At 42.8% G+C, this 27,436-nt stretch overlaps 2 protein-coding genes across 5 annotated transcripts in view; one reads left to right on the plus strand and one right to left on the minus strand.

The window, feature by feature from the left end:
• The window catches only part of AK5 (adenylate kinase 5), a 42,971-nt gene extending 39,523 nt beyond the window's left edge, over window positions 1-3,448 (plus strand). For both annotated transcript variants that reach the window (XM_027908227.1, XM_027908228.1), the window contains exon 14: window positions 3,317-3,448. In XM_027908227.1, the coding sequence (XP_027764028.1) occupies window positions 3,317-3,421 (105 nt within the window). In that variant the 3' untranslated portion in view covers window positions 3,422-3,448. The remainder of the gene's footprint in view (window positions 1-3,316) is intronic.
• Window positions 3,449-6,395: 2,947 nt separating this feature from the next.
• Window positions 6,396-27,436, minus strand: part of ZZZ3 (zinc finger ZZ-type containing 3) — a 25,841-nt gene continuing 4,800 nt past the window's right edge. The window contains exons 2-11 of one of the 3 annotated variants that reach the window (XM_027908224.1): window positions 16,893-17,031; window positions 15,516-15,663; window positions 15,317-15,435; window positions 14,933-15,004; window positions 14,700-14,801; window positions 14,131-14,226; window positions 11,606-11,758; window positions 10,070-10,204; window positions 8,129-8,229; window positions 6,396-7,777 (exon numbers count right to left, since the gene is read on the minus strand). In XM_027908224.1, the coding sequence (XP_027764025.1) occupies window positions 7,633-7,777; window positions 8,129-8,229; window positions 10,070-10,204; window positions 11,606-11,758; window positions 14,131-14,226; window positions 14,700-14,801; window positions 14,933-15,004; window positions 15,317-15,435; window positions 15,516-15,663; window positions 16,893-17,031 (1,210 nt within the window). In that variant the 3' untranslated portion in view covers window positions 6,396-7,632. The remainder of the gene's footprint in view (window positions 7,778-8,128; window positions 8,230-10,069; window positions 10,205-11,605; window positions 11,759-14,130; window positions 14,227-14,699; window positions 14,802-14,932; window positions 15,005-15,316; window positions 15,436-15,515; window positions 15,664-16,892; window positions 17,032-27,436) is intronic. The other 2 variants (XM_027908223.1, XM_027908225.1) reach the window with 2 other exon arrangements.

A 27,436-nucleotide genomic window follows, 5' to 3' on the forward strand; every position in this document is an offset into this window, starting at 1 on the left:
TTAAGTATTAGGATTTATTTCTTTATAAGGGCTCTCAGAATTAGGATGAAAGATCATGTTTAATCCAAAGTCCTTTAGTTAAATTTACAACTCTGACAGTGAATATCCTGAAATAAAACAGGCCTGCATACAAGAAAGACCTTTTTGCTGGAATAAATAACATAGTTATAATAATTTTAATGAATTACTCAGTTTGCACCTGCTCAGGATGTGATATTTAAAACTTTTTATTTTTTAATCAATCACTTTACAGTGAAGCAAGAAAAATTCCATCAGTGCACTTAGCTGATGTATGTGCTGGCACATCTGTAGACTCATAAGGGATGTTTGGGGTTTTTTTTTCTTTATTTCTCTGCTCTGTCGTGGTAAACTATCCCTTATGTTCAGCTACAGGAAGATCTGATCCTGCTGCTCTGTCTTGTCCTACAAAGGAAAGAATCCAATAATAATTTCTGGATATATTATGGCATCTTTTTTTTCAGGAGAAAAAAAAAATACCCCAGACTTTTCTCCTCTGCAGAGTTCCCAAAAGAGAAAATGCAGCTAATTTATCCTGATTTATCATCCCTATCCTGACCTGAGAACAGAGCAAATAATGCAGAGCTGAGAAAAATGGAACTCAAAAGTCCTGATTTGTGTCCTTTGCTCACCCCACAGTAAGGAAAAACCAAAAAAACAACCAAACAACCAAAAAAACCCCAGACAAACAAAAAAAACCCAAAACACAAAAAAACCCACAAAACAAACAAACAAACAAAAAAAAACACCAAAAAAACCAAACCAAAACAAAAAAAAAAAAAAACCACCACCCAACAAAACATTCCAGTTTGGAAACACACTAAATATTTGGCTCAACAATTTTGGAAAATAAAGACAAATAAACACAGTTCAGATGAGGGGTGGGTATGTTAAGTTGAAGAAAGGAGAGAGTCAAGTTTGCAATCCCCAGGACACAGGGTTGGTTTCTTATTTATAGCAACAGATTTTCCAGATGGCCAAGCATTGACATGAGCAGCCACTCTGATGTTCTCTGAGCGGTGAAAGGAAATTCAGGTGGAAAGCACAAAAACTGACAATAATAACTTCTGATCAAGAATATCAAATATAAATTAGGACTGCAATTATATTTTTTTTGGTGCAGGCTAGGCTAAAATAATCCTTGGGTTTTTTTGTTATTTGTAATATCATACACATACTCTGAGGGAGTGGATGGTGAGATTTTTGGGGGGGATTTAATTTAATATTCCATAATTTCTTTCACACTCAGTTCCAGAACCCCCACCTGCTGCTAAGGGCAGCTTTTCAATAAACTTTCAGTATTTGCTTTTCAATAACCACCTTGCACTGGGCACGCAAGGGCTGAAAGCACCACTCAAAAAAAAAAAACCCCTCTGCAATCTGCCTGAGCCTGTGGCAATCAGATGTTTCAGGTTAACAACATGAAATGCACTGTGGTAGCTGAAATGAGCAGGTAGATGCTGTTATTGTTCAATTCATCTCTCAGGGATTGCCAGGTGAAAATTTAGTGGACACCTCCTCGTGTTTTGACGTGGCTGAATGTAAATCCCTCGGAGTATGTGGCCTTCTGTCAGCTGGGAAGAAAGGGAGGGGGAAAACGATTGGGTTTATTACCTGACTCATCTTTTCAGGCTCTTCCCCAGTGGCAGTCTGTGGGAGGGTAACAAGGAACAGAGCAGAGCAATGTGTTGGCAGTCACACTGCTCCTGCCTCGCTGCCATCAGCACCTAGGAGGTGTCTGAAGGGCAAGTTCAGGGGATTGAAGGTGTCCACAAACTGTCCCTGGTTCAGATCACACACTGGGAAAGCTTAGCCTCCTTTTTCCCTTTTTTTTTTTTTTTTTTTTTAATTATTTTTTCCCCTTGGTGGTGTTCTGCTGTGTCTTCCTAAAATCAGCTGAAGTCCCAATTTCCATAACAATTACGAAAGAACACGTGACCATCCACCCCTCACAATTTACTTCCAGTCTCTGGAAGCAGAGACCCATTCACCCCAGTGGATAGACAGGTATGTGGGGAACAAAGGAACCTCCATCAGCTGCAGATTTGCTGACAGGAAGCTCAGTTGGGTGATTTTAATGCCAGAAGGAGGAACGCTGGACTATGGGGGTGGTTACTGCAGCCATTTCTCACACCAGCACTGTTGGAAAACTGTGGATGTTGCTTTTATGAGAAGCCAGCCTTAAATAACCTTGCAAGCAGCCCTAATTGATGAGGTTTGTTATATTCTGAGAAAGGGAAGTGCACAGTTTTCTCTCTGGAGCTGCTGGGAGCGTCACTGAGTTACTGCAGCACTAGATGTGAATTATTGACATGTGGAGTTAGTTTTGAGCCCCAGTTTTATGAACTGGGCCTTTGTTATGCAGGAGGCTGCCTTGGGAAGCACTGGGGCTGTCATCAGTCACCCTCATCCATATTTTAGCAGTGATTTCCACGCTTACAGGGCCAGTTTTTGTCACAGCTCCCCAGATTTAGCCCCGAGTATCAGCCCCAGCTCTGAAGAGGCCACCAAAAAGCCAAAGTGGCAATCAGCAGTGCTGCTATGATTAGATCAGTTCCACAGTGCAGGTGGATTTCTTGGCCTGTTGGGAACAGGAAACTCCTTTAATTCTCCTGCAGAACAAAGAGGTGGCAGAAAGCCTGATGGTCAGGAAGGTCCCCTTCAAACATCTGGCATCCCAGTCAGCAACCTGGAGATGAAAATGCAGCCCACAGTTCAGAGAAGCAGCATTTCCCAAAGCTGTCCATGGCATGCATGAGAGACTCAAAGGAAGTTTGCTTTTGAGGAGACACCGAAGCTCTCAGCAGGCATCTGAGGAAAGGGACAGTCAGCAGATGCATCTCTGTGGTGGTGGCAGCCCGTGGGAAAGGTGCTGCTCTTCCTCAGCAGGGCAGAGTTAATTGGTCTTTTCTTGGTGAAGCACAGCCCTGACAGACAACTTGAACAGGAAACTGAATTTTTGGAGATGATGGGCCTTTGGAAAGTGTTCGGTATCCCAAAGGTGGAATTTTGCTTTCAAACCCGACTATTTAAGAGGAAGAGCTTAAGCTCCTTCCTTTGATTAATGTACTCTGCCACAGATGATGGAGCCCACGGGACCTTCTCACATAAATCTGTGCAAACAAAGTGAGTAACGTGGGTTATGGAAGCTGCTCCTTCACATTAAAATGCTTTTAACATCAAACAGAGTAACCTTCACTTTACATTGGACCAGTGTGTTGTGTGTGTTCAGATTCTGAGAGAATTTCTTGGGACTTAATCAAAACTAATGTTATTTTTTTTTTCCCCTGCCTGACAGGTTGATGCAGAAGGAACACAGGAGGACGTTTTTCTGGAAATCTGCAAGACAATTGACTCTTTTCTGAGGAGGGAAGAGGCAGCATTTTCAACAGAAGCGCAGTGATGGTGTGTCCTGGTGTGCACTGGTGTGTACTGGTGTGCCCTGGTGTGCCCTGGTGTGCACTGGTGTGCACTGGTGTGTACTGGTGTGCCCTGGTGTGCCCTGGTGTGCACTGGTGTGCCCTGGTGTGCCCTGGTGTGCCCTGGTGTGTACTGGTGTGTACTGGTGTGCTCTGGTGTGCTCTGGTGTGTCCTCAGCCACGAGTGCACTGCTGGTGGAAGCAGCCCTGCTGTCTCGAAGGGTGTCTGGAATTTGTGCATGTGGTGTGTTCTTGTAGGTGAAATCTTTGTTCTCTGTTCTGACAGTGGGAAGTGCTCCGTGTGCAGGTTGTTTCCGTGGCTGTTGGCTCTCCAGGGGCTCAGAGCAGGCGGCTGAATGGAACAGCAGCTCTGGTTTGTGTTTCATCCTCTCCTGCCTTGGATGGGAAATCAGGCAGTGCTTGGCCAGCAGGGAGCTCTCCAACCCCCCCAGCTCTGCTCAGCATACTCATGTCAAGGGCACTGCATACAAGTTTCCCATCAGACATTATTTCATTAACAGTTTGGGTACTTGTGGTGTCACCAAGCCTGTTCTCTCTAACAGGCAGCTGTGAGACAGCTGGAATTAGTTCAGCTACAAGTCAAACTTCTCACACATCCCCAGAACACCACTGCAAGGAGGAGAAAGATGAACTGAAGACGCGGCTGGATATCGTGGAAGTCTGTCAATCCATCAGTGTGGTGCACACCCCATTTCTGAGAGAGTCCTGTCTTCTGCCGCGAGCTGCAGGAATTTACAGCTGGTTGTGTGAGCTGAGGAGAGCACGGGGGCTGTGGCACAGCTCAGGGTGCTCAGCACTGGTCCAGCAGCTGCACTCTGGCTGTCCAAGCCTGCAGTGACAATGAGCGTGAGCCACAACTGCCACGTCGTCCTCAGATCGCACCTGGGAAGGATTTCAAATGCCAAATTCACACCATCATCATCATCATCATCATCATCATCATCATCATCATCTGTTGTCTTGTACTGCCATTGCCAAAATTTGGGGGAGGGGGGTACGTGTGTGTGTGTGGGGAGGGGGGGTGGGAAACCAGCAAAAACCAACAAAAAAAAAAGGAAAATTTCAGGGATTATTTGATTCCTGTTGCTTGCATCTTTAATAAGTCATTTATCTGTAATTAACTGCAAAGCACTCCGTGAGAGTCACACAAGTATTTCTGTTGGGGTGACCCAAAACATCGTGGAGTTTCTCTGGTATTACTGACAGCTACACAAAAGCCTGTCTGACATTCCTGTGAAGTCACTGCATCCTCTCACTGGAACTCCTGGATGAACTCGCAGTGAAAGTTGGGTTGCATGATCGCTCGTACCGTCCCAGTTGTACTTTATGCAGCGGATTTGCATTTTTAAAGTTAACCTTTCTTGTAATGAAGACATCATACAAATAAAACCACGTACAAAAACGAGGAGGAAATGATTTCTGTTACAGAATATGTGGGGTTTTAATCCTTTTTTCAAAGCACAGTACATGAGTTGAAAATAGAGCTCAGCTCAGCATGCTTACAGAGTCTGTCCCATCTGCAGTCAGGGCATGTCCTTGGTTCCTTTTCTTCCTCAGCATCCGCCCTGGAAACGCCAGCGCAGTGATTGTTCAGGGTCTGCTTTACACGCGTTCTGATCCTTCATATCCTGGCTCTTCCTTCGTCCCTGGGTCCTCCTACAGCCCCAGCTCAGGAGGACCAGGCTGGGAACCAGCCCTGACACACCAGCAGCTGCTGCTTGGTTGGTTGGTTCTTTTTGGAGGGGGTGTATGTTTGAAATCTAACGGTAAAAATTATTTATTTAACATACACTTTCAGTTTAATTTTTATTTCCGCTTCTTTTTTTTTTTTTTTCCTGTGGGAAAAAAAAAAAATAACCAAAACAAACTCCATGCTTGATTTGGTGTATGTGCATTAGATACCCATTTGCATAAATATGCCAGAGAAAGAGCTGTATATGCATGCAGAGGGAAATATTCATATTTATACATATTCAATAAAAGAGGACTTAGCCAAGACGCTCCTTTCTTGGGTGACTCAGACTCGACACCATCCTCCTGCTTCCAGCTCATCCCACTGACACCACCGGGGTTTGTTCTTTCCAAGCTTCCCTGAACTGATGACTCTCCTCCTCTAACGTACCTTCACTCTTTTATTCCAGTCGTTTGTCCAGGATATCAACAGAAAATGAGTTATTCCCACAGATCCTCTCCCTGATAATGCCCCTTCACCAGCTCTGGTTTCCCACAGACTGTGGATGACGTGGAAAGCACATTTTGGTGGTATCTGAGAGCCTCTCAGAGCAGTCTCAATCCCAATTTAAAATACATCCTGTGAGCTTTTGTGTTCTATTTTTTAAGGGCTTATTACATTTATCTAAGCCTAGTGAGATATGTTTACAGATGCTACTTGCTCAGTGTTTTAGTAACCGTACTGGATTACCTTCTGAAGAGATTAAATGCCTAAAAATGACTTTACCCGAAGCAGAAAACAGCTACACCTGAAGTTATTGCAAAAACTTCCTACTGATCCATTTGTAATTAAAGTTGCTGGGTGCAGCCAGCCAGTTACCCTTCTTATTGCCACCTTTCAAAGTCAAACCAGTCTGCTTCCTCCCTCCTTGCTCTGAGTTTCAAAGCAACTGGAAGTCACGGCTATAAAATAATCGACTCACAAGCTGCACATTCCATAAAAACATTAATATTAAATATGTCACAAGAATTCCGAAGCTGCTCGGACGAGGGGATCCAGTGTGGCCCCGAGGCTGCTAAAGGAGGAGTCTGGGAGGTGGGAAAGGCTCGTCCTGGCTGGGATCCAGCCCAGGGAGCGTCTGCAGGACACACCTGCAGGGCAGGACACACCTGCAGGACACCTGCAGGAGGCAGGGCCAGCTCCTCCCAGCGTCTGCCACCTCCTCAGGGAGTCCCAACTGCACAGAAAGGAAGTCACAGCAAGCATTCTATATATAAACAGACTGGATCCACAGAGTTTATTTCTCACAGTTCTCCCGACAATCGAACATTATTTAAGAACATACTGTATACACAGATAAGAAGGAACATACAAAATGTTTTAAATGATGCACAACAAAATCCAGCAGTATAAAAGAATGCATGTGAACCCTTGCTCACTGCTCAGGCTAAATTTAATCACTGTTTAAATAGTAATAAAAATACAATCTTTCATGGATCTTGTGCAGACTACAAAAGAGGAAAAATTATTACCATATATATGATTTATATTAGGCAGTTTTTTTCTTTGATGAGTTGCACTAACAACTCCAAATACAGAGGCAGAAGGCTGTGTATTTTATTTTAAAGGAGTTAATGTCGAGTATTAGAGACTTTACACAGTTACTAGCACTGGCACTTTTCACCATATTTTGTACACATCACATGATCATCTTATATAACATTACATTTAAAAAATATATCTGAGTGACAATTTTATAACATTCACACACCATGAGCTGGTTAAGGAAGCAATGCCACAGTTGCCCCCTGTAGTGCTTCGCCGTTGGTAAATTAGAGTTCATCGTGGTTTTTTTTAAAAAAAAAAAAAAAACGAAATTAAAAAACTCGAAAGTCGACCATGATCAAGCAGCTCCGACTGAAGAAAGGCCTGGAACCAACCCTCACCCAGACAGGGAGGATTTTTAGAGTACAGCCTAGAAGCAAACACTGTCATCGGTTAAAACCTCGCCTAAAGGAGTCAGTTACTGTGCTGAAAACTATTTCACGACAAAACTGCAAGCTACTAAACTGGTTTTATATAAATACTTCATCTCCTCTGATCTCGTCATTATTAACCGAGTTCCTCGAAGCCTTTGGAATTTTCCTCTATCTTTGTAACGTGTGCTCTCAGTTCTGGCTCACCCTTTTTGAATGTTTGTTTTTTTTTCTCTTTTTGCTTCCATTCACCACCCCCTAAAAGCGTCTGACGTGGTGAGAAAAAGCCTCCCCAGTGGAACCTTCCTGCACACCAGGAATGTTCAGCTGCTGTTCAGTGATCTGCAGAGCCATGACAGCTCCGAGCTGCAGTTGCACAAGGTGCACCCAGGAAGCTCGTCCTGCTGTGAGTGACATTTCAGGGAAAGCAGAGTCTTTCCAAAATGTGCACAGAGTTAACAATGGTGCCATTGTTAATTTTGCCAAGAGGACAAGGAAACCCAAGGTGGGAGATCTGCTTCCCATGTCATCTATTTGCTGGAAAGTAGTTTGGGTCAAGATAATTGTAACTGGTGCCCTGGGACATGCAGTAGTCTCTGTCTAAAAATGTCTCTGCTCTGTAAATAGGTTCTAACTGGTGATCTTCCTTATGAATCTCTGTTTCATGCAGACTGCAAGGGAAAGAGAAAGATAACAGTTTAAAAGTCAAATATTTCCCTTAACTTTCAGAAACAGCCATCACATGAACTGATCCATACCCAGCTGGGTACCAGTTCACTCAGAAAGTGTAATTCCCCCCTCTGTTCAACAGCAGCAAACCCATCTTATTAAAAAATAAATTATACACCCAGAACTTGTTAAAAAATATCTCTCCCCCCACAAATACAAGCTGAAGTATCTCCCCCTTCACCCAGCACAGGATGTGTGTCCCTGCTGGAGCCAAGATCTCCCACACCCACAGCAATCCCACAGCAGGGAGCTCTGATCCCCTGGCCAATAAATAACAAGCAGAGGCTGCTCACCAGTCAGAACAGGAATCACAGAAATCCAAGGACATCTCCTGGGGACAGTCCTGGCAGTGCCACCGCACCCCCTGGATGGGCTCGATCCCGCAGTTGTCGCACTGTGGGGCAGAGGGGAGAGCGCTGAGAAACACCCACTGTGGGACAGGACTGAGAAACACCCACTGTGGGACAGCACTGAGAAACACCCACTGTGGGACAGCACTGAGAAACACCCACTGTGGGACAGCACTGAGAAACACCCACTGTGGGACAGCACTGAGAAACACCCACTGTGGGACAGGACACGCCAGCCCTGCCCGTGGACAGCCCTGTGTGGCCACGAGCCCTCAGGCTCTCCAGACCCTGAGGATTCATCAGCCCTTCTCCTGCTTTGCTTCCCACTCCCCACGTGCTCCACACCTGCACATTGTCCTGCTCGACCAAGGCAGGGCAGCCCTGCCTGCAGACCCTTCCAAAAACCTGAGCTGAAGAATGCTGCAGAGACAGGGCTGAGAGGGGAAGAGGGTTGTGGGAAACAAGCTCATCCTCCACCAGAACCTGCAGTTCTGTCCCAGCCTCTGTCTGGTCACAGCTCATCCAGCCCAGGGTTACAAATGGATTGGTCACACCTGCAGCCCTCCCTTCCACACAGGCTCTCCCAGCTCGAGGGCTGGTCCTGAGGAGGGACTAAGTTAGGAATAATGTTAAAACTTAATAAAAAATATAAACTGGATCCAGTTATCTGAATTTGAGAACCAAGGCACTTGGAAACCCTTGACCTGAATTTTTGTGCCTCAACTTCCCTCCTGTCCCCTGTGAAACAAAAACAATGCTGTGCCTGTCATCTGCTAATGAAAAAAAAAAAGAATTATTTCCAAATTGCTCTGATATTACAGCAGTGAAAGCCACAAAAAGCCCCCAAGGGACTCAACAATTCCATATTCGAAGCAGAGTTTGAATAATGAGCAGTAAATGAGGGCCATGCAGAGCCAGTGCTGCTCTCAAGGGTTTTGTCAGGGGAGGCCCATCCAGCCCAAGGCAGAATTCCTGAGGGAAAACAGAACTGATCACCTCATTTCCCAGCTTACTATAACGCAGCAGACAATAAATTCAGAGGTAAAGAAACTTCCAAACTTCAGATGCTCGGCACTGTGTAATGCCAATTTACTTCTCAGAAGAATTTTATGAAGCAGAAGCAACGAGTTTGTTACCTCAGAGTCTGCTCTGCCTGAATAAGAGTTTGATTCTTGGGGGAAGAAAACGCTCATTTGAAAAAATTCCCCACAAAACAAACCACCAAACACACCCTGTTAACTAAAGCCAGCAAAAATAAACAGCACTGTTTATTGTTAGATTATTGTTTATTGTTGGTGGTCTAACAGCTGCTTTAAGATTGTCCATATCAAGTGAGGAGTCTGTCTCCACTCTGCAGTCATTTTGAACTGAATCTCTGGATTTTTACATAAATGGCTATTAGGAAAGAAACAGCTGAGGCAAACATTGTTTTGTGGCCTTGCTTCAACTTCAGTGAGTTATTACTCGATAGGATTGTGAAGTTGCTACAAAATAAAGGAAATATTCATCTGTGACTGTTACTCAAAGTCTTTGTCCCTTCCTTGGCCTCAGGAGGAGGCAGAATAACTCCAGATTTAATCAGAGAACCGTCCTGAATGAATGATTGTTAAAACAACGCAGTGTCCAGTGGAATCTGTAATGATTTCACAGCTGCATTTTCCTAACACAGTGAGGGAAAGAGGGAATGTTTATCCATTTCCACAACCATCAGCACTCAGAGCCACCTCAGAGTGAACGACTGGGGCTGTTTTTATTGAAGGGACTGACACAGAGAACAAGAACTGAGGAACCCAAACCCGGGTGGAACCAAATCTTCCCAGGGAATTCAAACCCTGGAAAACTCCTGGACTGCAGTGAGGAAGGGCAGAACTTCCTTGCACTCACCTTGAAGCCCACGTGCTGCACAAAGCCACTCTCTGCATGCATCTGCTGCAGCTTCTGCTTCTTCAGCTTCTTGAACTCCAGCAGCTCTTTGTACTCGGGTAACTCTCGGTATGTCACTGGAATACTCTCTTCATCCTGGGCCAAACAGAAACAGCCTCACTTGGGGAATGTGGGAACAAATTCCTTCCAGAGATCACTGGGTGTGATTTAATGATCCCTGAGGGAAGAGATGGCAATGTATCCTGACACGCTGGGGAGATATTTCTACAAACGAAGCACCCAACAGTGCTCTCAGCACCAACAGGTTATTTTCCATTTTTATACTTCATTAATTAAAACAAAAGCCCCACTATCCCACAGGCAAGTTTCTCCTGGTGAAGGCCTTAGCTATGGTAGAAAGGAGCAAGCAGTGCCTACATTTAATGTCTATTTTGGTGGGTTTTTTCCTCATCTTAGAAATAACCCCCTTGTCCAGACACAGCTGCAGCAGCAGAGTCAGCTCTGGTTCAACACAAATTTATTGTAGTTCTACACACTGGGCAGCAGATAACTTCGCTGAGAACTAGAATTTCAGGTCAGTTTTATCGAGTTAATTGACCTTTCTCTTCACTATTCACAATTTCAAGACAATTATTTTATTGCAGCAGCTCTGCTTGGCAGATGTCACCTGTTTGCAAAGGCACAGAGCAGTTTTCAGACCCTGCACCAGCAATTAAAATTCCTCTAATGTAGCCTAAATGTGTCATTTCTTCTTACAAACCTGTGAAGATTGAAGATCCTGTATTATTTACTAAGTTAATTAAAGGAAGTGAGGGAAAGAGGCTTGCTCTTTAGTGTTAAATTGCTAAAGGCCTTATCAATTATTTAACTGTAATTATGAACTCAGATGAAGGACTAGACTGCCGGTGTTCAGAAAAATGATGTTTAAATGACGTGGTTCGGGTGTGTGGTGAGGAGTTACATCCTCCAAATATAAAACAGGGATTTCCCTTCCGTGCAAATCTCAAGTTTTTCTGAGAAGAACTGCCTGTATATTGAATAAAGTATTAATAACTGTATATTGAATAAAGTACTCCTTAAAAGCCCCCTGTGTGGACAATGTAAGCAGTTCTATTCCAGAATAACGAGACTACTCATGAAATTAAGAAATCATAACTGAAAAGCAAATGAACTGCGGTGGGAATGGTGTTTCTTGGCTTGGAAATAACTCATTTCCACCAAAATATAATTTTTTTTCAGGAATAGTTTTGCCAGTCAAAAGTACTCAGGCAAAAATCTTTGGTCTTGGCACAGGAATGGTAATTCCAGTGGGAAAACCTGATTTTCCTGCCACGCTGCATTTCTCCAAGCGTTCTTCTCCAAGACACTGAAGATGGGATCTGAGACTTCCCAATGACTCCTACTACAATTTAATACTTACTCGACGCTATTTATCTGCTGGTGAGGATGCCTAATCCTCCTGTTTTCACTAAACAAGATCAAGATGAGAGTACAAGGTCTGAAAAAGCAAGGCAAGGTGCGGTTGGAGGGACGTACCGACACTTCCTCTTCTGCTGCAGCGTCCATATGGCTGTGAAAACTGCACCTGTCATCGTCCTCATCCATGTAAACGGGGGGTTCGTGGGATGTCATGAAAGTTGAAGGTTTGAAAAGGTGTTTATTTAAGGGATGTTGCCGTCTACTGGATGACTAGGGGGAGGAAAAAAAAGGGTGTATTTTTAATAACGTCATTATTTATTTATTATTATTTAAAACTTCTCACCAACTTTTTCTGTTTGTGCCTTAAAAAAATAATAATAATCTAAGCCTAGGTTAGTTATTTCTCTCCTAGTCCAGGAGAGGGAAAGCAATTCATTCCACCATCAAAGCTTTTTAAGAGACAGAAAGAACTGCTCTCTGAGGGTTCTTTTTCACTGTCACCGTGTGAAAAAGGCACCTAAAAAATATCAGGGGAGATAAATTCCTCCATTAACACATATCTAAAACCTCTCAGCTCTGATGCTGCCTGAAGGTGCAGAGGGCATGCCAGGCACTCAGCCCCTATTATTTATTCCCCAGTGGGAGAATATTAAACAGCAAAAAGAAGAGTTCGACATTTTTAACGTCCAATCTGACATTCCTCAGTTTAGGGAAAAAAAAAATCAAATCTGTGTGAATCCAAAAAAGCAGAAATATTGAAAAGAGGGGGTTTTTAACGAGCATAAAAGAGAGGATTGTCTTACAGTGTGCCTGGCTTCCAACATCCAGATAAAGCATCTGGAAATCAAGGCAGGGTTGTTCTGACCCAGGAATTTACCTGAGGATTTGAATTCTCTTTTCAACATGATCTGCCTCTGCTAAAAAAAAATGAATCAAAATACTGCTTAAAAGCAGACAGTAAAAAGCCATTTTCCCTCTGGGAAATGTGTCTTCTGGATTAAGCTTAAAAGCAGGTGCACTGATGATATTATATAAACATTAAAGAGAGAATGATAAGCCATAATTGAAGAAGTGAATACTAGAGCCCTAAATCTCTGATGCAGGTTTATTTTCCACTCTCAGTGGATAATGGTTACACAGGAAAACAGACTCTGCTTAATTTCCTGTGGCACTTGCCAGAAGAGACATCATGTCATATGGGCAAGGTGTTCAAGGAACGAACAGGAACCACTTGAAAAAAAGCATCCTGGACAGTCCCCGTGGAGAGGTGCAAAGGAGTTCCTTGTGAAGCCTCCCTTCTGACACAACTCCTGCATGTCCTCCCTGCACTGGAGAGCTGGGAGCAGCAGCCTGCTGAGTGCTGTCGATGGGGCTCTGAGCACGCAGCTCTATCAGCAGCCTGACAGCTCAATTCCTCCCCCCCCCCCCCCCCAAAATGCTGTTTGTTTGGTGGGTTTTTATTTTCATCTGCTGAGCTCCTTGCACAGGCTGCAGATGGGAAATGGAGATGCTGCCTCAGAGCAGAGCAGGGCACTGTGACCCTCCTGGGGAGGAGGATGTGACTCACACAAATGGGAGGATGAGCTCCGTCCTACCTACAAACCCGAGGAGAACCTGCAGGAATGGGAGTGTTGGTAAAGAGTTTTCTAGAAAATATGTTTTCCTCTTGCTCACAGTGGGGCTAAAGAGCTTCAGGGGGATCAATGTTCAAATTAAAATGTCCCCCAGAGTCTGCAGGAACAGCCTTTCCAAACAAAACCAAGAGGAAGGAAGACAAGCCACGTCACCAGGGTAATTTGGAGTGGTCCAGTGACACGAAGGACTCACAGCGTTGCAATTTCCAGAGCTGAATTCTGCACTCCTTTTGAAATCAGGATTTTTATATCCCACGACAGAAATTCGCCCCGACTGTGCAAGTCATTCGGAATTCTGGCAGATGAATCTTACCACAGTATTTAAGGTACCAGCATTTCCCAGCTGGTTTTTTTTTTGGTTCTTCTGCCAGAAAGCACTTTTCCAACAGACAAGGTGGCAGACAGAGCCATATATTTTAAGGGATTCAACCTGCAAATTTGTCTTTTTGCAGAATCAAAGTGCAGTCCTCAACAGCACCCAGGATCAGCACACAAAGCATCTGACTGGTCTGCACACAAACTGAGTCTTTTCTTCTGCAAATTAACCTTTCTCAGGGCCATCCTCTCTTCTCCTCCATTCCAGGCTCAGGAAAAACACTCTGTTTTAATATCTGTTGTTATATTTGATTTGATATGGGTTTGGTAATTAGAGGATTACTGTATAATATGAATTACAGACGGGGTTTTCATTATCCCTTCTAGATCAATTATAGTAAATTTACAAAGGAGGAAAGGACCACAATCCATCCCTGTTAGTTCAGCTGCAGCACATTCTCTTTTGTGACCCTTCATGTCCCCAAGAGCTGTGAGTGTGAAACCAGAATTACCATCCCCTCACTGCACTGGCAAAAGAAAAAGGTCACAAGTAAAAAATACATGCAAGCTGCAACCAGTTAGTAAGAATGCACTCACCAAGACTTAAATCTACTCAAAATGTTAATGATTTCCACCCAACTTGCACATAAACGCAAACACAAATACAGGATTTCTGCTGGAATATCGTCTCACCTTTTTGGAATATAAATATAAGTTTGGAGTTCTTCCTGGAACTGGAATACCAGCTTTAGTCAGCTTAATAAAATATTTTTGCACTCTACTGGCAACCTAGGGAAAAAAAGCAAGATGCAACAGTTAGCTGAGGTCAGATGAAATGGAACTGGTCTTCACTTAATACACCCAGGAGCAGAAATGTGATCAGAGCTGAGGAAATCCTGTACATTGAAAAACTTCACTGTGCTTTCAGCTGAGAGGGAACACATTAAAACGCTGTCAACACACAACATCAGCATTTTATTTACTTCTCCTCAAAATGGAGACATCCTGTCATTTCAGGGGGAGAATTCCAGGAGTCAGATGAGGAATATTTATTTGGTGTCTCTACATCTTAGTCCTTCTGTGCATCTTTGGGGCACTTTCAGCAGTCTGTATTTGAGATGGGGTACAAGAGTCACATTGCTATCAGTGAACTGCAGGCCCTGCTGTTTGTGATCCCTGAAATTACACTGAATTCTCTTTACTGGCATTAAAGAAAGGAACTACTTCTCCAAGAGGTTTTGTTCTCCAAGTGGTTTTGTCACCTGCTTTGCTGTCCTGTTTCCCAGTTCATCAGCAATCTTCTGCCACCGGCGGGACTCCACTTCCTCGGGTGGATACTTCAGAAGCAACTGCTCGAGTTTTTTCTAAATCAACAGTGGAAAAGAATAAATAGATTTTTTCCTAGCAGAGGAAAGGATCTCCACCCAGGTGACTCTGAGCTGTTCCACACTTGGTGTGTTATCCCAGGGACAAAGGGAAGGAGTTTTACCCTTACCTGTTCCTCTACAGTCCACAGCTGGTTAAAGGTTTCAGGTTTGGTCTCATCACAAAGTCGCCCCCTTATCATCTGCTCCAATACAGGACACAAAATGGAACAGGTGTTCAGAGAAAGGATGGTCAGGATAAAGGCACTTGAACCCATCTCCTCCCTAAGTAAAACCAGACCCCACAGCAAACAAACCCAGGGGAATTTGAGGTAAAATTTGCCTGACCCAAAGGGAAGTTCCAGGGTTTGAGTACATGGATGACATGGCACCAATAATGTGAACATCTGAGGTGACAGGTAAGATTATTCACTTATGCATATTGAAAATAATAATAATAATAATAAAAAAATTAATCTTCTGTAAATTTTTTTTCTTTCCTTTTAAATAACTACCTGGGGACGACTGTTGGTAGAACCTTCTGGACCATCGCTTAAAGGCAAGACAGAGTATGAAACAGCCTCTCCATCCTTCTTGGGATCCAAAGGACTTTTTGGTCTGGCAGGTATACCTACTGCAAGCAAAGAGAGAATTACTAACCCCCCCCCACGCTGGCCATTTCTTTCCCTGGGATGTTTCCCCACCTCGCTTTACCTTTGTCAAAAATCAGCTTCACTCTCCTGCTGTTCCGTTTGCGGTTCTTGAATTCCCTCTCGAAGTTCCCAAGGCTAGTGGTGTATTGGTCCCAGGCAATCTCAGGGAGCTGAACAACTCTCTGAGGATATGGAAGACCCATATCAACCTGAAAAAAAAAACAAAAACACCAGCCAAGGATGCAAAGTGAACAAGCAATATTTGACAGGATGGCTCTGCACCCAAACCAAAGCTACAAACACTGAGAACGTGCTGCAAACCTGACACTGCTTGCAGCCACCAGCAGAATTGGAAATCAGAGCTTTTGGAGTGCCATGCAGCACGCAGGGTTGGGAAGGAGAAGGTATCTTTGAAGAATCATACACAACAGTGCATCTAAAATATGCAGCGGCACGGTCAATGATGGCTTATCCAGCAGAGAGCTGGGGTGTGTCCCTCACAGCTGAAATCAGGGGTCTCCTGCTCCCAAATCCTCCCACTGCCTATCTGCCTGCTATTAAACATGCCATCTGCTCAGGATCTGCACCTTCCTGAACACAGGAGATCCAGAGTTTTATCTCCTGAGAAGCCTAAAATTCTCCCACCGAAGAGCTCAGTGTCTATTTTACACTGATTTAACTTACACCTGTTGGAAAGCTCATCTCCTTAAACAAAACCACACCAATACTTGCAACTCTCTTCAGTATTGCCCCATGGAGCGATTATCAGATGCAACACTTTTCCATCAACAGCAAGGCCTTCCCTCAGATCCAGGTTCTCCAACCCCCAGGAGAAGATCACCCCCTGCATTCCTCACTCCCACACCACCACACTGGGAGGTTGTGTTTTGTTTTGTTTTGTTTCAAAAGCTTCCAAACAAAAGGTTTCCATATCTAAATTAACTCTCCTCTCCCAGCCAATGTTCTGGGGTCTGTAAGTCAGGTATGGTTTTTTACTGTTCCTTTTGGGTTTAGACAACGAACTGTTCTCTAAGAAATACCCTGCCAAGTTCACTCAAAGCACAACATTTCATTTCTCACCTGAGAAAAATTAGGAGTTTTCAATCTGATACTTTCAGTCACCTGCAGATTTCAGGTTGCCTTAAAATGCCTATCAGGACTTTATAAAATGACATTTCTACGTACCAAAAGAAAGGAAAGAAAGCGTTCCTAATAAAATCATTGAAGGCCTATGTGTTACAGATCTAAGAAGAAACCAAAGGGCTATTGCTGCTCAGCAGATAAAGGACCTTAAACTCATAGTTTTTATGCAAATATACACCTGTTATTAATGCAAGAACACACCTGTGCTCCCATTTCTACTAGTCATTAAAAAAAAAAAAAAAAAATTAAAAAATAAAAATTCCGAGTAAGACTTAGGAAAAGCCCATAGAAATACCTTCTTCTGGAGTCTTTCCACAAATCCAATAGGATCTTTCAGTGCTTCTCTCTGGTGTCTGCCTAAACTTTCAAGGTCTTGAACTGCTTGAGTCCGTTGAGCCTCGAGCACAGCAATCGTCTGTAACAGTCTCTGATAACTACAGAGACAAAGGAAAACATCTCACTGCGTTGGCCTCGCCCAGCGACCCCCAGCTCAGCTGAAACATTGCATTTTTTACACTGCACGGTGGTGAAAAGAGAGCAGATGGATGGGAAGTTGGGAGATGAAACAGAAACCCGCAAAGAAAAATAAAAATTAAACTCTCCGGTGGTTTTCCCTTGAATTGTAAATTCTGGGCTGGCTGAAGCAATGTGGTAATCAGGGACAACCTGCGTTCACGTTCTCAATAAGCTAAAAACACCACCAAAAAAAAAAAAAAAAAAAAAGCCCTAATTTCTCTCTCTAATTTCTCTAATTTCACTGTCAGCTTCCTTCCCCCCCAATAAAAACGACTGCAGCCCACAACTTTTACCACTCTGCTCCACCATGCCCAGGCTGGCCAGCAATGGTTGGGAAACTCTCAAAATGAAAATGCTTTTCTTTGCAGAGAATGGAACTCTGTGATTCCACAATCCCAGAACTGAAACGCTCTTGCAGTTTTGTAAATGATTTTTAATTGCCAGGAATCTTCTGGCTCACCCCACCACCACCAACCCTTAGAGCAGAACACAAGAATCATTTCTGAAAGGCAATCATAAACCAAGAACAAGCAACCTGCAAAATAAACACACACAGGACAGATTCCTCCAGGAATACCCAAGTGGAATAATCAGAACACAGCCTTTGCAAAGCAGTTCCCTGCATTTAAGAGCTTTTATCAGCTTTAAAAAGTTCCAGCTGTCTGTTTTGGGTGGTAAATGGCCTCAAGCACCTTCAAATATTGGAGCCTCTGCCCAGGCACCAGCCTGCTTTCCACTCAAATAAAAACATAAAACACAGCTCTACTTTCTGTAGTTTGAAACTAAAATAATGTTTCAAAACAGGAGGATACAGTTCTGTCCTAAATTGATTACTATTTACATTAAACAGGCCATTAATACTGGGACAGTACTGGCATAATTTCACTACTGGAAAGTCAAGAAAAGGGCAGTTATTTATTTAACATTCTTTTCTAGGCAGGTATTTATTTAACATTTTTTTCTGGGCAGGTATTTATTTAACATTCTTTTCTGGGCAGGTATTTATTTAACATTCTTTTCTGGGCAGGTGTTTATTAAACATTCTTTTCTGGAGCTCTTTTACCTGGTTTATTCAAACTGTATTTAAGCGGTTGCTTTTCTAAAGGAAACGGAAAGAAAATAATAACTTCATTAAAATATTATAATATATAGAAGAAAAAAACCCCTTTTTTATACTTGGAGCTATTTACTTTAACTTCCACGTTCAGTTTTTACAGATTAATGTGTTCTGGAGCCCAGGCATAAGACCGCAATTTTATCATTGGCAGAACCTTAAAATAATGTTTCTACACAAAACACACCACGGGAATAATTTCCAGGACTATTAAAAAAAAAATAATAATAATAAAAAAGAAGCCAGCTAACAATTTTACTGAGGAAAAAACATCCATCTGTAACTCATCCAGCTCCAGCTCCATCCTTTGCTCTGAAAGACGTGCCAGCAATCACCAGTGAAAATGATCTGCCATCCTCTGCCAAAACAAAACACTCATCCAGCTGAAAATGCCCGACCTGAGCAACCTCCCAGCACTGACCCAGTGACACTTCTCCTCAGGGCTACAGAATCACTTGCTGGCACGTGAAAATGCTGGGTTTTTGCAGGGTAACTTTCACTGCACGCAGAGAATGGAATTCTGTGTTTCCACAATCCCTCTTGCAGTTTTGTAAATGATTTTAATTGCCAGGAATCTTCCGGCTCAGCACTCGAATCCTTGAGAGCAGCACAGGAACAGCTGAAAAAACCCTGATTAACGTGGTTTGTTGAGGGCCTGCTATTTAAAAAAGTTGCTTCTTCCAGATTGGTGCTGCTCAGCAGCAATTCCTGCTGATGCTGTTTTCCTTTTGCAGTGATAAGCACTCCACACTTTTGGGCCGCTCCCTGAAATCATCACCCCAGAGCAGGGCCAGGTTTCTGCACGCCCTGCCACGAGCAATCAGCTGCCAGTGTTCATTTCCACGAGCCTGTCCTGGCAGAGATCAGGGCACAGCAGCCTCCCCCACTGCTGGGACAAAGCCTGACATCAGTGGGGTGGTGCCCAATCTGCTCCTCCCTGCTGACATCCACGGCCAAGCTGCTTCCCCTCCCATCCACACCTGCATCTCCACAGTCACGTCACAGACCGTGTCTGCTCTGCACCAGGAACTGACAGCAATCTGCAGAGAGCACCAGATGCACATGGACTCAACCTGCCTGAACAACTACTGCACCTTTCTTAATTTACTCTGATTTTTTTTATCCTAAACGACATCAGCCTGGAAAAGGGGCCAGGTCATTCAGCATCTTGAAATCTGAAAACTCTGAAAAATGAGTTATTTTCATTATTACAGTAAGGGTCATTCAGCCAGGCCCTCCATGCTTTCTGAAGGTTTCCTGTCCCTTGAAGAGAAGATTGTACTTTAAACCTTAATTGAAGGAGTGATATGAGAAACTGAACACTACAAAATGAAGATCTGAACTATTAGGCAGCTAATTCAAATTAGTGGATGGCATAAAGGGGCTGCTGATTACATTCACACCACGAGGGAAAAAAAAAATCAAAATCAATTCGAAATCAATATCCAAAGTCACTTGAAATTCCTTTGGCAGCTTGCTTGCCTCCCATCATTTAGTACCTTGCAAAGAAAAGTACTCTGATGCCTAAATAAAAAGTGATTTATCCTCTTGACTTGTAAGATGCTGTGGTCACCAATTCCCACTCCCCAAACCAGCTGCACTTCTACAGTTCACGCCATGGTAAGATGTACAATCATCATCAGTTTGAGGGCTCTGACAGGAAAAATATCTGTCCCATAAATCAGAAATGCTGATTAGTTCCTGTGCAGGTAGGGATTGTTTTACATGAAGGAGGATACATGTCTCAAAACAAAACATGGCTAAAATACACGTAGAAAAAAAGCCCTTGTTAATTTGTATTTCCAGGAGCTGTGACTCCAGATCTCATCAGTCAGCAGGAGGATGTGAGCAAGTCTTTGTTTCATTGCCATCTGCTGGCACTGCAGCAAAATGCAGATTACAACCTGCTCTCCAACACCCAAGGCATTTATTACTCTGAATTTTGGTCTAATAACAGCAATTCAGGGGGAAAAATAAAACCCCTTATTAGATCCCGAGACAAGAAAGTATTGGATATCAAACATCAGTCTGTAAATGACGGTAGGAAAAGGGAAACATTAACTGCACTTGGAATTTCCAAGTTACCCGAGGCAGTTCCAGAGACTGAGGCTCCCTGGAGAAATGTGGGCAGTCAGATCAAACTACAACCCTGTCAGCTCAAAGCAGCACGTGGGGTTTTGGGGTTGGGTTTTGTTGGTGCTCCCAAATCACAGAAAATGCTCCTCGGGTTTTTTTTAGGTTGGCCCGAGGTCTTTGCCAACAGGGAGGTTTCTGGTAAATTGTTCTGATGTTCATCCTGGGGAAAGCAGCAGATGGAAGGGTTTGCCTTCCCTAAAGCCCAAACACTGAGCCAGGTAATCTACTTACAGCCACTTCTCCAGCTCACCCTGGAATTGCTGCCTCCCCTGGCTTAACCTCGTTACACACCCTGTCATTAATGGACTTTCACTACCCACAGTTAACACTCCTGCTTCAGACCTCTTAAAACACTTCAAAGGCAAGTAAATAATGAAACTGCACCTCCATTTTATCGCTATTTCTGACTGCCATCCTCACACCTGTGTGAAACAAAACAGAGCCAAGCCAAAAAGTACATTTTTCTAAAGGGCATTTTTAATAAACAAAACACACAAAAAAAATCCCACTGCAGCGTCTTATCTGGATGCAAAAGAATAATTTTCCACTCCAATTTTACCTGCCTTCTAACTTTGACACTTTGTATTCCAAGCATCTGAGCAGCATTTTATTGGCTATGAGCCCCTGAGATCCCTTTCTTTCTTAAATTCTGAACTTTCTCCAGGCTTTTCATTCTTGTCAAGAGCTGCCCAACACACCCAGCAGGGCTTGGGATCAGCTTGTCCAAAAGCACCTTCACAAAAACATCCCCATTTCCAGCAAAGTTTCCAGAATTTTTTGGTAGCAATTCCCCTCAAGTCACTGAACTACACTCATGAGTAGATGAATGTTTTAAGAGAACACGAAGTATCAATCACTCAACCACCTTTGGCTAAAAAAGGGGAAGAAAAGTGCGAAATAAGGAAGAATTAGTAAATGTGTATTTTTGTTAGGGCTCACTACAATAAACCATGGACACAGCTGGTCCTTGGCTTTGGTATTTGTTGCACTGCACTTGATATTTGCTTCCAAGTGGCATTTCCTACACCTCCAACCCATTTTTATTATTTACTGACACTTAATTTTCCAGTTTAGATGGATTTACGAATGAGGAGCCTTAGAAATGGTAAGCAGGCAGAAAACTCATTTGTTACTATTTTAATTCAGAAGAATTAAAGTTTGGTGGTGGTGGTGGTAGCAGGTTGGGTTTTTTTTTTTTTTTAATAATTGTGTATTTTCTGCTTCCATGTTTTTTGATCCATGTTGGTCAAAGAAGTGGGAAAGACAAGGGAATCCTCCAAAAACTGGCAGCTTGGAAAGGGCAGAGCCCACGAGCACTGTGGCTACAAGAGAAAGCAAACAGAACTCAACTGTTCCCCTTCCCATTCCACAATCAATCCATCAGCACACACATCCAGAGTTCCCACTCTCAATTCCAGGCCTGCATTGCTGGCAACAGGGCACTCCTGGGGGTGGCAGCTTAGGCACAGAGAGAAAAGCAGGAGAAGCAGCAGAGAATTCCAGGGGGATGGACACAAATGCTGTTTGCACTGCAAACCCAAACTGCAGCTGATCACAAACTCGTATTACAAGTTTCTGATTGATTTCCATCACATTTCTATTTTGCAGATCAACTCCTACATGACTTTACTTGAAGATAATTTTGGTTTTTTGTTCCTGAATTAGAACACAGACCCATCTACCAGACTGCAGAAACCACTCTCTGAAAAAAACACCCATTTTCCATATGTTTTAGTTTTACAGGAATAGGCAGCTGAAGAAAAAGGATGAATTAAAACACATTGCAATCCAATACATGGGGCATAGATGCGTTTTTTAATTATTAACTTCTATTTTCCCTCACCACTGAAAATGTATCCTCATCAAATTCTTCTATATTGATGTTACAGTTGTGAATTACTCAGAGGTATTAAAACCACTGCTACAAAAAGATTTACACCGATTCCCTTCCTTCCTTAAGATGAGACAAAAGTCAGAAACAAAGTCCCCACAGACCAAAAACTCAGGAAAATGAAGTATTAGTTGAGATGGTTACAGAGGAACGTTAGGAGTCTCTGAGTTATCTGCACGTTAACAGAAATGTGTGAACAATTTTACCTTCATTCTGGGACTCACAGCTGAATATCTGGAGATAATTGACAAAAAACCTGATCTAATATTGTTATTCTTAGCCAATAAACATGAAGAGGGACGTGGACATTTTATCTTTCCCACTTCAGTTAAAAACGTGGTGCAGGTAAAAATGAGAAGATTAGAGAGCTGGAAATTTAGGAACAGGCTTACATAACAGTCACACCTCTAGAATATTGTGAGGAAGGCAGTTCTGGAATAACTGGTACTGCAAGGGGCACCAAACCCTATCCTGGCAGGGCAAGTGCAGCCAGGTGAACTTTGCTGCTTAATCTGATTCTTCAGGAGAATCACCTGTGAGTGAATAAAACACAAAACCTACAGCACAGGGAATGTCACAGATGCTTCTTTTCTCACGCTTACACAGCTGCTTGTGCATCATTTTCTGTTTTACTGATCTCACCTATAGGTCTCAGTGGTTCCTGTAAAGCCACCTGCACTTTGCAGAGTCCCAGAAATGCTCTGGATAACACCTTATCTGTAGGGGAAAACTCATTACTAAATTACATTTTCATAGAGAACCCAGAGCTAAAAGTCAAACCAAGATTTTTTTTTTCCCCAATAGCTGCCAACCAGCTCCAAAGGGAGTGGAGAGGAAGAAGGGGAAAAAATAATAAAAAAAAAAAAAGGGCACTAAATGAAACATTGGGCAAAGGGGAAAAAGTACTGAGAATAAAATAGTGAACAAGGCAGAAAATTAAAGGAAGCTACTGCAGGATGAGAAGGAGTTCCACTAGAAAAAGAGCCATGGGAAAGTCCTGAGGAAAGGCATATGCAAAATACCAAGCCCAGCACATAAAATTCAGCAGTGGAAGAAGATTTAAATCTACAAGTTCAGTCTTGATGAAAGTATCTCAGGAGGAAATGCGAAGGGTTCTGAGGCAGAATACAGAAACAGAATTCCCAAATTGGGCACTCAAGTTCTCAAATGGGCACCAAACCAGATTTCTCTGAGAGGGAATTACAATACACCAAAATTCCAATTATGTGTGGAGCAACAGGAAGAAGAACATCAACAATCCTTCACAGCCACACAACCCCCTAGATCAGTCTGTTGTTATCTACAAGAATGGCTGCGCTGTGGTAAAATTAGACAAATCTCTAGAGAATAGACGGGAACATCCTCTCTAGACAAAATTGTCTCCCCAACACCTTGTAGGTAGTGAAGTCGGAAGAGAGACTCGTTGTTGCAGGACATTAGACACTACTAACGAAAAGGGTAATGTATTAGGTCAAAAGGGTCTTTATAATTATGTACTCACAACAAATTTGTACAGTCCTGAGTTTTTTAAAAAAAGCAGCAAAATTCATACAGAAATCTGACAATTTACACTTAGTTGTTCTCCTGGTAGCAAGTCTTATCAACAGCTCTGGAAGGTTTTGGTATATTCATATTTTATCAGCGTCACAGTAATTTCTTGCAGAGTGAACACAGCTGTGTGAATGGGTATGTCATCAAGCCACACAATGCAACGAGAAATAATGTCAATTTACAGCTATAGGAAATTGCTGCTATGGCACACGGGAATATAGATTTTTTTTTTTTTTTTTTCTTCTGTGGAACATTCAAAGAATGTTGGAGAACTCTGCCTCCTCAGCATAGACAAGATGCTGATGATCCTCTGAACTGGCTTGTAAAAGAGAACAGAGATCCAAACCAGGGGAAAAAATCAACCCCTGCAATCCCCGAGTGATGAGGGGCAGGAACAGCCAAGCTGTGATGAACACACCACCAGCAACATTGATCAGCCACAACACAGCACAGGCAAAGGGAGCAGCCTGGGCTTGAAGCTAAACCTGCATTAATAACATCAGAACCCTGGAATTCTTTGTATCTAATTGTGCTAAAACTGCCTGATTTATTAGGAATTCTTTCCCTAATAAACACAACCCCCTCTGTTACTCCTGTATCTGTAACTACATGATACATCAGACACGCTCACATCACACACAGATACAAAACCAGCCAAAGAGGCCAAAACACAACAGTCCATTTCCCCCAGTTCCAACTCAGGGAACAGCAATCTGTTTTCCATCTACCAGGGAAAGTGGCCGCTTTGGACCGCTGGCTGAAGCTGCAGATGTTTATTTGACCATTATTCTGAAATCACAGTTTGTCTACACCATGCTCAAATTCCAAATTTTCCGATTAAAATGATTTATTCAGATCCAGGACTGAACAGAATTTCTTTATAGGAATAATGCAACTCTCGTATCAACCCCCCAGCCACGCTGGATTAAACAATCACCCTGGATTCACAGGAGCTGTTGCTGTGACCATTTACACAATCTGCTACCAGTGGCTCAGCTCTTCACGGGAAGCAAACTGGAGATCATCTGCACTGCCAGAACTCACAGCCAAACACAGAGCACCTCCTGAACAGCAAAACGCAGAAGTCAAAGCAGCATTTCAGAGGCTGTGAAACAAAACCTGTGTCCTGATCTATCATTTGGGGGCGGGTTTTTCTCCATGAAAACTTTCTTCGGGGAGGGAGTCGCCCTCTGGTTTCAAAAAAATCTCTCTCCCAGCTCCCACAAAAGAATAATTCCCACAGTCCTACTTACAGATGATAAACACAAAAACAAGTTAGTGCTCTTTTCTGATGATAACTGGAACGTGCCTGTATTTACATTTAACAAATATAAGTAGCAATGTAGACATAATTCACTCTGGACAAAGTTCAATTTATCTTCCTGAACACAACAATGCTGAGTCTCTCCCCTGACACCCTGAAGAGAGTACCTAACCTTCAATTCCATTATGATAATTTGCAGTGCCTATTGGATAAATATTGCTGATAAATCACTGAAATCTGATTAAAGGTGATGACACCTTTGGTTTTCTTTCCAGCTAGTTTTTAAGAGAAAAGCAGTAACAGATGCATTTTTAGACACACAAAAAACCTCCCCCCCCACCCTTAAAAANTTGTTATCTACAAGAATGGCTGCGCTGTGGTAAAATTTCTGTTTAGAGATCTCTTATCTGCCCTTGTAGGAGAGATCTGTTTTAACAGAGGGGTTGTGGAACATCCATCACTTCAGCCTTCTCTCTGAGCAACAACGTCCTGTAATCTGTGATGATTGCTTTTCCCATTACATAATCCAGTTTTCCCAGAAATATTAATACATGAGTGTTGTTTAAACATGTCAGGACTCAAAAAATTCAGCAAAATTCATACAGAAATCTGACAATTTACACTTAGTTGTTCTCCTGGTAGCAAGTCTTATCAACAGCTCTGGAAGCTTTTGGTATATTCATATTTTATCAGCGTCACAGTAATTTCTTGCAGAGTGAACACAGCTGTGTGAATGGGTATGTCATCAAGCCACACAATGCAACGAGAAATAATGTCAATTTACAGCTATAGGAAATTGCTGCTATGGCACACGGGAATATAGATTTTTTTTTTTTTTCTTCTGTGGAACATTCAAAGAATGTTGGAGAACTCTGCCTCCTCAGCATAGACAAGATGCTGATGATCCTCTGAACTGGCTTGTAAAAGAGAACAGAGATCCAAACCAGGGGAAAAAATCAACCCCTGCAATCCCCGAGTGATGAGGGGCAGGAACAGCCAAGCTGTGATGAACACACCACCAGCAACATTGATCAGCCACACACAGCACAGGCAAAGGGAGCAGCCTGGGCTTGAAGCTAAACCTGCATTAATAACATCAGAACCCTGGAATTCTTTGTATCTAATTGTGCTAAAACTGCCTGATTTATTAGGAATTCTTTCCCTAATAAACACAACCCCCTCTGTTACTCCTGTATCTGTACTACATGATACATCAGACACGCTCACATCACATACAGATACAAAACCAGCCAAAGAGGCCAAAACACAACAGTCCATTTCCCCCAGTTCCAACTCAGGGAACAGCAATCTGTTTTCCATCTACCAGGGAAAGTGGCCGCTTTGGACCGCTGGCTGAAGCTGCAGATGTTTATTTGACCATTATTCTGAAATCACAGTTTGTCTACACCATGCTCAAATTCCAAATTTTCCGATTAAAACGATTTATTCAGATCCAGGACTGAACAGAATTTCTTTATAGGAATAATGCAACTCTCGTATCAACCCCCCAGCCACGCTGGATTAAACAATCACCCTGGATTCACAGGAGCTGTAGCTGTGACCATTTACACAATCTGCTACCAGCGGCTCAGCTCTTCACGGGAAGGAAACGAGATCATCTGCACTGCCAGAACTCACAGCCAAACACAGAGCACCTCCTGAACAGCAAAACACAGAAGTCAAAGCAGCATTTCAGAGGCTGTGAAACAAAACCTGTGTCCTGATCTATCATTTGGGGGCGGGTTTTTCTCCATGAAAACTTTCTTCGGGGAGGGAGTTTCAAAAAATCTCTCTCCCAGCTCCCACAAAAGAATAATTCCCACAGTCCTACTTACAGATGATAAACACAAAAACAAGTTAGTGCTCTTTTCTGATGATAACTGGAACGTGCCTGTATTTACATTTAACAAATGTAAGTAGCAACGTAGACATAATTCACTCTGGACAAAGTTCAATTAATCTTCCTGAACACAACAATGCTGAGTCTCTCCCCTGACACCCTGAAGAGAGTACCTAACCTTCAATTCCATTATGATAATTTGCAGTGCCTATTGGATTAATATTGCTGATAAATCACTGAAATCTAATTAAAGGTTATGACACCTTTGGTTTTCTTTCCAGCTAGTTTTTAAGAGAAAAGCAGTAACAGATGCATTTTTAGACACACAAAAAACCTCCCCCCCCACCACCCTTAAAAAAAAAAAAAAAGTTCTGGCTAAAGAATTCCTATTGCTAGAAATGTATAAACCACATTGCTGTACCATACTGCATATTAAATAGAGTTTAATTTCGTTTGAGGTAGAAACAAGGAAGAAAAACGAAGACTGAAGAGTATGAAAATTATAAAGCGCTTCGATTTTTTTTTTT

This window comes from Empidonax traillii, unplaced genomic scaffold (assembly GCF_003031625.1).
Source record: "Empidonax traillii isolate 1590-97213 ecotype Southwest subspecies unplaced genomic scaffold, ASM303162v1 scaffold1658:size157713, whole genome shotgun sequence".
Lineage (NCBI taxonomy): Eukaryota > Metazoa > Chordata > Aves > Passeriformes > Tyrannidae > Empidonax > Empidonax traillii.